This window comes from Helianthus annuus, chromosome 3 (assembly GCF_002127325.2).
Source record: "Helianthus annuus cultivar XRQ/B chromosome 3, HanXRQr2.0-SUNRISE, whole genome shotgun sequence".
Lineage (NCBI taxonomy): Eukaryota > Viridiplantae > Streptophyta > Magnoliopsida > Asterales > Asteraceae > Helianthus > Helianthus annuus.
In genome coordinates this window covers 142873420-142883882 of record NC_035435.2, presented here as the reverse complement: position 1 = coordinate 142883882, position 10463 = coordinate 142873420, and the positions used below count along the sequence as shown (strand labels likewise).

The following is a 10463-nucleotide window of genomic DNA, read 5'->3' as shown; positions in this document are numbered from 1 at the left end:
ATAAACGCATACCCTTCCCATCCCTAATAAGCACCAGATCCCTGTTGGCCTTTTCCCACACTTTACTTATACCCAACAACACCAACAAATGCTCAGGGAAGGGACGAAGCCTCGAAGGGCACTCCCTAAGAGTTTTTAAAAAACGAGTGTTTATGTCAGAAGCAAAAGGCTCCGGTTCGTTCAAAACTGCATCTGGGTGTCTCCAAACAAGTTTGAAAGGAACAATCTCCTCCGACACCCAGAAAAACCGGTCCTTCCAGACCCCAAGTGTAGAAACCATGGAGGAAATTAAACAAGTATCAACTTGACTGGTCTCAAAGGTGAACCAATCACCATTCTTAGCAAGCTGGAAGAAGCGACGAAAAGACAACAGAGATGGGTCATACCCGGTGGCCCGACACAAAATTTCAAAATGTAAAACCCTAGCCATACCGAGGGGGTGAATCTGACCAAAAGACACCCGGTAATACTCCAAAATATTCAAAACAAAGTTGGAAAAAGGGTAACGAAGATTGGAGAACTCAAAATGTCGACAATATAAGGCAATCATACCAGGAGGACATTCATTGATAGATTTATCACAGGCCGGTGCAACCGGTCTATACTTCGTCCCTATACCCCATTCCATACAAAACAAATCGACTTCCTCTTGGGTCAGTCGAGAAAAGGATTTTGCCATATCCTTACGAGCACCCATGATATGAACAAATTAACAAGGAAATAAGCAAAGCAAACTGACTTGATATGAAAAGGGGGGAAAACTTGAGAGAAAAAGGAGCAAGTAATAATCTTCTAATACAAATATGTAAACAAATGAGAAAAAAGATAATTATTAAAGGGCAGAATTAATAACCGCCGCCTGACAAACTGCCACGGGTCTTATCAACCGTCTCGTCAAAATTTTGAAATTCAAAAACACCAACCGTTTCCAACCTTCAAACCTTCGAACCTCCGAAGCATTTGGACAGTAAAATACACGTATAAAAGTCAGACGTCTTTGAGCCCATTCCCCAAAAACCTCTGACTTGGGGGGCTGATGACGGGGGTAGCCCAGAACCGAAATAAATTACTTTAATACATGAACGCCCAAAAGGCAAAATGGTTCAAAAGTTAAAAATCTAGGGAACCGAAATAAAGTAAGGCAGTGTGAGAACAGTAAATAGTCACATCTCCACCAACTCGCCAGCCGCAATACAGGTCCAACAGAACACACTCTATTATCCAGGGGTCAAAAGGCTTTAACCCCCGAAAGGGTAAGCCCCTCACTGCAAGCAAGGTCGCTAGTCAAATGTACCTCTCTTTGGGAGATGCCTTCTCCTATAAATTCAGCACTTCACTCACTAAGCACACAATTCCAGGCCAGCCTTGATTTCCCGAAATCTCTGGCCATACATCATCGGTACTTGCTTCTTGCAAAGTACTTCTTTTCACTTCCAACACACACATTCTGTTTGCTCCTTCACCCAAATCTGAACACATTTCAGAAGAGGATCCATAGCAAACAACAAGAACAAACTAATGAACCTCCTTCCATGTCTTGCAAACGTGGGGGGACCCCACGACCTGCGTTAGGCAAAGTTGAACCCTTCAACCCTTTTGCCTAACCAGCCCAGCTACTATCCTTGGTCTATTATTTGTTGCATCAACAGTTACTGAATTTACACCAAGTATATAACTTTACTATAATTTTTAAATAATAAACAGAAAACAGTTATTAATATAATTGTATAAATGATAAATTATTACATAATGGAACGTGTGGCATAAGAATTTAGAAAAATAAAAGACCATTGCAAATTGAAAGTGAGTGTTAGGGGCAGTTTGACAACTTCTGAATGGTTAAGTGCTAAATCAATAAGAGGTCTGAACAATTAAGTGCTGAACCAGTAAGATGTCTGAACCATTAAGAGCCAGTATAATGTTTAACCATTAAGTGACAAATGTCTTGCTAATTCAGATTAGAGGTCTTAACCATTCAGACTTTGTATAATACTTAACCATTCAGAGGCAAATGTCTGAACCATTCAAACATCTGCTTGCGAAACAAACAATCTAATCATTAAGTGCTGAACCATTAAGAGGCTTATTAAGAGCTAAACAAACAGCTTCTTAGTATTTTTCAGTTTTGTTACTCGATCTTTTGTTATATGTATGAATCTAATAGAGAGAAGACTATTGATTCACAAATACGAAATACATCATGCAAGGGAACAATCCCTTTCAAAGATGTCTTAATTCCTTTTTCTTTTAAAGGACTATTCAAATGACAATTTTTTCAAAAGTTGTAGCATTGTATGATGTAGAGTGTAGTGCTCATTAAAGAAATTAATGTTATGTTACTATGCTACATGAAGACTTATTGGAGCTATGAATGGACGTGTTCAACGAATGGGAGCTAATGAATTCTGTTTTGGACCTACAAATGATATTGACATCATAAAACAAATTATATATTTCATCGTACTAATAAAGAGAGTTATGTAACCCTATTTATGGAGTAACACTACAAAAATAAGATACGTGGTATTAATATTGTCAAAGTGGTAGTTTGAGAGATTTGGATTGTTCAAAGTTTGGAATCTATTCGTAAACTGTGTGCTAACTTGAAGACATACTTGAGCCTAGTAATCTAGTAAGACAAATATATAATACGTATACATATTGACAATTTCATACCCTAAAAAGGTAACAAGAGGGTATTGTACTTAGGTTGAGTCTCATCCAGAATTCGAAATTTTGTTTGATATAATATAATTATAATACCACGTGATAGTTTATTCAACAACTCAATAGTACATAATCTGGAAAGACCTAAATATTTGTTTTGTTTACAAAATGTTACAATAGTGCAACTTATGATTATGATTTGCTTTTCATGATGGTTACTAATTTCGAAAAATAGATCATCAAATGCACCACATTCGAAATATCATGATTTGGTCAGTCATACTTATTCAAAGCATTAAGCTATGGGATTGTTATTAATAAATAAATAAAATCTATGAGATTAAATTAAAAAATCTTACTTATATACAAATCATCAATCAACTAACTCATCTAATATGCAATTGTCAACAAAATGTTGAGTGGATTATGCAAGGCAATGCGCCAATGCAAGGATCTTGACACACATCCTCAAATAATGTTATTGTGAAGGACTGGTGACGATGAAACAAGACTTGATCAGGGTCGATTCAGGTTGACTAGTTTCTATCAGGTGATCTCTGAGTAGTGATAGATTCCAAACTCCAACTAGGATCAGCAAAATAGAAATAGCGTTAGCCTCGCCACAGGATAGAGATTCTCCTTATGACCACCATCCGACGTAAGAATAAGTATATGTTTATCGGAGATCAATAAGTATGAAGAGAGAGAGAGAGAGATAATAAGGGAGAGCAAGTTACCTTTTTGTCATGACATCACTGATATTTATACTAGGTTTAGTTACTTGACCCTTTCAATGGAGTAGATACTAGTCATAAATATCCGATGGTGACATCTTTTTTTCAATTGGTGGTTACCCTTTCATGTGATGGGTGATGTTATCCCACATCAACATGAATTGGATATCCGAATATCCAATTATTTATTTTATTTTTTGTTTTTATTTTTTAATATATTCTAAACTAAATATTTTGCATATTTTTGGATATCCGAATATAAATTTTCGGATAATTTAGGATACTTTCGGATATTTCGAATATTCGATAAAAAATAAATAAAATTTATAAATTTTTAGATAATATATCCAATAAAAATAAATAAAAAGTTATAAATTTTCGGATATCCAAAAAATTATAAAATCACTATCTAAATCCAAAAAAATTGCATATCCTCGGTTATCCCATGAGTACAAGATAGTAATTTTGCTAAACCTTTAGATTGGAAAGGAGTGCATGAATGTCTGCATGCTCATTCATGCACTTTCCATTTTAAGATCTAAATAGAGTGTGAGAGGTATCTAGAGAGAGGAGTAGGATTATATACAAATCTTATTTTGTATACAAATAGTAAGAACCATTTAAAAAGTGTCATGTGTCATTCAATCAATTATAGAGAAATGGTAAAATGATAACCTAAATAATATTAATTATCTTGAATTCCTTATAATTATGCTAACAAGCAATAAATTCTTTGTTTGGATCTTCCTTTTGTTTTCAATGTGCTGATAAAGAAAAGTGCTGATATCATTTCACATATGTGCTAAAATCAATTATCTTGATTAATTTTCATGTGCTAATATAATTCAAAAGTGCTACTTTTATGTATGTATTGTTTTAGTATGTGTTAATTTAACTTTTTTTAAGTGCTATGATCTGTTCTTACGGTTTATAGGATAAATATGGTTTGTACCGGAACCAACCCCGAGAGATAAACACTAGTTTTAGGTCATTTTCAAGCCGGATTCAAGAGAAGATCAAAGGGAAACATCAGTGATACGTTCAAGTTCCTATTTCAAGCAATAAGGTGGCAGTTTGGGGTTGCTTCATTAGGTTTTCCAAGCTTGGAGGCTCAGTTCGGTAATCATCTTGGAGGTAAAGTTTCATGTTAAAGATTGTGTTTTCGTGAAAGACTATGCTGTCTCACCCCAACCGATGGCGGAAACATCGGGGCGCGACATTAGGCGAACCAAATTGCTCAAGAGATCCATAACAACTATTATATGGCAATATTTAAACGGTTAATTGTCCCATACCAATCAACAATATCCCACAAACAATTATTACAGATAGAGAGTCTCAAGAACAAAACAAGTCCGACAACCTAGGTTTTCTATTTGATGTAGTTTCTAGATTGCCTATCTTGATTCCACAAAAGATCAGCAAACATGGCATCCTAAACACCTGTCACATACGTTAAAATAAAGTCAATATACAGAGTGTAAAGGTGAGTACATAAGTGTAACGACAGGCACAAAAATGTCCTAAAACGCTCCGTAAGTGAAAACCCGAATCCCTAAAACCCAATTTTTTATGAAAAACCAAGAAAAACAAAATTTTATACTTGGTCGCGGGGCGCGAAAGAGTTAAGCGGAGTCTTCACGGGGCGCGGGCGCCTTGAGATCTCCGGATAAGGATCCTTTTTTGTCACGGCCCCCGACCCGTTTGCCTGGTTCGGAAGTCGCGAGACAGAAACCCGTGGTATTGGTGTTTAATTGACAGCGGAAATTTTAACAGGATCGTTTAAACTGAAAACACCGGATTATTTATTATTAATATCGGGACAAACCCCGTATTTTACAATAAAGGAATTTTTTACTAGAAAATTCCTTAATTACAGAAAACATGTTTATTTATTTACTGGGCCATTTCATTCAAGCTGGAGTGTTACACGACACTTTTCCTTGTTTACAGTAAATCACCTGAAACATGTTTTAAAAAAGATTTGATCAGCGGAAAATACTGGCGAGTGCATTCAATTTGTACAAAACGACACATTGTTATAATTCACAGTATTAAGAGCGATTACAATTGCCCCTATCTTATAACTATCTGATTCAGTTGCCACTCGACCGAATCTGTGACTGTGGTCATATCACTTATTGGGTCCGTTCACCCAAAAGTGACGGGTATCACTATTAGGTCCGTTCACCTAAAAGTGATAATACTGCAGTAATGTATACAAGACCCCACTTACTGGAAAATATAACTGGAAAATAATTTGAGGTTTTATAAAAAATTTTGATAAAAAGAGAATAACTCACATTGCAAGTTTAAACGGTTAGAGCCTGTCTATTGATTAAGCTGGTAAACCTAGTCAGGGCCGTCTCCGAGAATGATATAAAAAATTTGGGCCCCGGGCGAAACAAAAAAATTGATATAATATAAACTCATTAAATATATATCAAGAAACCACAATATGACATTCTAATTATGGGGTTTGAACTCATGACCTCAAGATTATAACCCAAAACATTAACCAATTAATCATATAATCATCTTGTTAACAAGATCGAAGAGTCAATTAATTAAGTGAATTGATAGTTCAAAACAGTTTAGGAAAAAAAAATGCATGGGATTAACTGAAAATTGTTTTGGAAATAAAAATGTAAAGAAAGGGTTTAAAACTCATGACCTTGGCTTTCAAATTTAAGTATCTTAACCATTGAACTAGCTTCATTTTTTGTTACTGAAATCATTTATTAAACATTTATGATAACAGTGCTCATTTAAAAATCTTGACCCCAAATTTTTTTGGGCCCTATAAACCTTTTGGGCCTTGGCGTCTGCCCGGGCTGCCCAGCCCACAAAGCCGGGCCTGAACCTAGTTAAATATACAATGCAAAAGAAACTAGGTTAGTAACTTAATTCAACATTTATGATAATTCACGAGATCGAAACCCTCACGACGAATGACAAAGTATAACCCAAAATTTAGGCAACACTTAAACATCCATCGAATCGGTTTTAATCGATCAGACATTGTATCGCAGCAGTGATTGAGTTATTACCCTGTTATCGTAGCAGTGTCTCGACACTAAATTCACTCTAATAATAATAATAATAATAATAATAATAATAATAATAATAATAATAATAATAATAATAATAATAATAATAATAATAAAACTCAAAATCAAGTGTCCTACTACGTATGACCCACGGTATGGAGTTCCTTGTCAAGAGTAATGTTCTTGGGGGCTAAAGCGAGTCTATCTTGTGTGGTGAATTCCCCACAAGCATATCACATGCGATGCACTTGATCCTGTTCCCTCACAAGAAACTAACACCCATTCTTTCCTTACAAACCAGGAAAAGGGTGCCTGCCGTCATCTTGAAGCAAATAATGTTTCCAATCGGACACGTGTAATGAATCAACCACAGCTTTTTTAGGTTATATTCTTAACTAAATAAATAAATACTTCCTTTTTATTTTAACCATATAAAGTAAATATTTGCATCCATCACTCGTATCTACAAATGTGTTGCCCTTCTTCACTCGTAAATGTTCTTTTCTAGCTAGCTCTATACCTTTAATTAGAAACGCTATGTAAGCGAGGAATACCAAATGTCATATTTTGCATTTCCGTCATGTCTTCTTTCCCTTACATCCCCGTTCAAATAAGGAAGTAGAGGTTCTTCTTTATTCTTAGATAAACTTAATACAGTTAGAGAAAACCGGATACAATTTTACGATCCTAGCTCTCAGAAGGAGAAAGACAGGGCAGATGGACATTTGATGTATAATCAGTTTTAAATATATAATTGCCTGAATTACATAAATAGTTCTATATTTTGATTCAACTAAAAATACACAAATGTTTTGAAATCGGATTTCTTCTTTATCAGGTATCTATTGTTGCCCTATCCATATGTGGTCGTGTATGATCCGTGTTCAGATATATATGATTGTCCGTTTACACGCTCATTATCGGTTTCAAAACCAAGGATTCCCTGTCCTTGTAACTTAAAGATTCCCCAACCAAAGTTGGGATTCTCCATCTAAACCAGGTTTAAGTATCGGGTTCTCCTTAGGCTATAGCTCTAGTTCCTTCATCTTTGGTCTCTTGACCCACCCCCTTTTTCCCCTTTACCATTGTTCCCTTTATACTATACACTATTATCATAATCCATATCCATCTAACTTTCATCAATATTTTATATAATCTTATTTCATGCCAAGTAGATATTATAATTAATATTAATATAACATTCAAGTAAAAAAAAAAAAGCAATATTCATAATTCATAAATTCAATAAACCAAAAATCTTTAAAAAAATCAATTACATGGAAATTAGTTTTTCTTGTCTCCTGTGTACACACTTCCAAACCCCCGATATCAACAACTAAACTTCACTCCACATATTCACACAATCCCACTCAATTCACGAGTTCAGAAACCCACCCATCATGCGGAGACGAGTCAACTCGTCCCACCAACGAGTTCTCCCGACTCAGTTTCGCATAAATCTTCGCTCTTATCTCCTTCCCAGACTCCACTCTCTCCATAACCGGCTCCTCTCTTGTTATATTATTATTTTCCCACAAATCAAATATGTTCCCACCGGTTCGGGTCGGGTTTCGGGTAGTAGGTGTTGATGGTAAACTCGTGTACCCGGGTCGGAGCGTGGACAAACTCCTAGGCGAACCAAACCCGGGCCCACTCATCGGACTCATTCGATTACCAATTTGCATATTACGTACGGACGATGCCAGCTCGTTGACTGAGGTTTGACTGATGGAAGATACCGGTGACATTGGTGGTGATGACGTGGACGTGTATAAAGTAGACGTCGGAGACGACCCAAATGCACTTTTTCCGATAACCGAGTCAAACCCGAGTCGACTCGGAGACCCGTCGTACGAGTCAGGCTGATTCAACCCGTTAACGAGAACTCGGAGCTGTTCAGGAGTATGCGCAAAGAAGCAGATCCTCCGACGACATAAAACGCCGTCTTTACACGGCTGCGTACGATAGCGAGAAGGGTGAAGCCAGCACTCAAATACGCCGTGAGCGAACTCGCACGTGTCACCCTTACAGCACGTGCCTTTACGAAACTCGGGGCACGGGTTGCCGGAATAATGAAACTTCCGGGGGTCACGGCGGCGAGCTTTTTCTCCCGGGTGTGCGTACGGACACTCGGTCCAGTCATGTGACCTAGCACGTGCGCATCTCCGGATTTTAAATTCATACATCCGGAAATGATCGCATGTGAAGGCGTCCAGGGGGACATGAACATCATCGTACTCCGAAACGTCGTCGTATGGGGACATTTCGAGTTCGTCGAAGATAAAGGGGTGGTCGGAGTGTGGGCTGTGGTCCGTTGGATCATCCCATGGAGGGATATGGACCGTTGGATTAGTGTGAAAGTTTTCTCCGTTGACGATCATCATCATTGTTGTTGTTATCTTAAAGTTCTTTGTTTCTCTCTCTTTGAAATGTTTGTTGATGGAAATGAAGGAGCATTATGGGGTAAATATAAACCGGCTTGCTTAACTATGGTTAGGTGAAAAGTTGACCTTGGTGTGGTTAAGAAGTGAAAGATCTTGTGGAGGGAGTGATAGTGTGACTGGCTGTGATGGTTTTAGTGTGGTTTGGATTTTATTTAGTCCAATTTGGTGTCGTTTTGTGGGTCAGGTGGATTGATTTCTTATTTACCCATGGTTTACTTTATTAAAAAGCATTTTTATTTGATGGTTTACTAGGTTTAGGATTATAATAATATGGATATACTTAATATCTTATTATGCTAAAGGGTTGTATCGACTATCGAATGGTTTTCTGCTTTTCTTTCCAACGTCAAATCAATGTTTTATGTGTATATAATTAGTTATTTAATGGTTTGCTAATGAAATGATCTAAGTTTGCTTAAGAGTGTATTAAAAATGAAACTTAAATATACTTTACGATGGATATATTTGGCATGGAGCTTTTAGGAGTTTTAGCTTTAAGCTTTTAAAAAAATTTCCTACTCAATAAAAAGTTTTGTTTTGTTGAAGGAGCTTTAAGCTTTTAGGTTAGGAACTTGAAGCTTTTGGTGGAACGCTACTACTAGTCAGAGCCGTTCCAACGTTTTTGGAGGCCCTAAACGAACTTAAAAGTCAAGACCCTATTGAATTGGTATAAAGGAATTGAGATTGAGATTTGAGATATTGAATAATCATAGCGATGATTTTTCCTAATCTTGACCCTAATTTCGCTCAATCCGCAATCAGTTTCACATTGGTTACTCAAAAGACGCCGCAAGTAACGAGGGTTGATGTGTTGCGTGAGTGGACAATGCGGACTCCTAGTGTAAATCCTAAATATTGGGCCTAGAAACATTGTTTAAATGTCAAAAAAACAAGGCTAATATATGAAAGCAAATAAAATTGGAGGCCCTTATTTTTTGGTGGCCCTAGGTCTTAGCCTAGGTTGATAAGCCTTACGGGCCGGTTCTGCTACTAGTAGCGTTTAGAGGAGCTACAAGCTTTTAGGGAAAAAATGTCTATTTTAACCTCTAAAAATAAGGAACTTTTTAATGCACCAACTTTCTAAATTTTTAGTTATGTCCATTTTGGTCATTTTATACATTTTATTAAAAGCCCCATCTACTCTACCAAACACCAAATATATCTAAAAAGCTACAGCTACTAGCTTCCAACCACCAGCCACCAGCTTTCAGCTTTCAGCTACCAGCCACCAGCTACTTTTGCCAAACATACCCGATATGTGTACGGTGGTAGAGTCAAACTTTTAAGGGGGACGGTATTTATAATATTAAAATAATTATATTTTTATTAATTTGAAAAACTAAATTTGTTTGATGATTTGCTTATGTGACACGTGACTAGACATATTTGTAGATATGGATCTACATTGTAGATGAGCTAATGATCCTTTTGTTCATTTACTCCAAACAAAAAAACCTTGCTCAAACAGGTTAACCTTTTGGTACACCCTTGGCTCCTTTAAATCACGAATTACTCGTGTAATTTCATGCAAGTTTAGTTGTGTTATATATGAGACAAAGCCATAGTCA

The 10463-nt window shown here is 36.6% G+C and overlaps 1 protein-coding gene across 1 annotated transcript; it reads right to left on the bottom strand.

Annotated features, from left to right (window-relative positions):
- Nucleotides 1–7658: 7658 nt before the first annotated feature.
- Nucleotides 7659–8900, bottom strand: LOC110929849 (zinc finger CCCH domain-containing protein 20). Its single transcript, XM_022173041.2, has one exon. It carries the CDS (start codon nt 8836–8838, stop codon nt 7822–7824), a length of 1017 nt encoding a protein of 338 aa, XP_022028733.1. The 5' UTR covers nt 8839–8900; the 3' UTR covers nt 7659–7821.
- Between the last annotated feature and the right edge of the window lie 1563 nt (nt 8901–10463).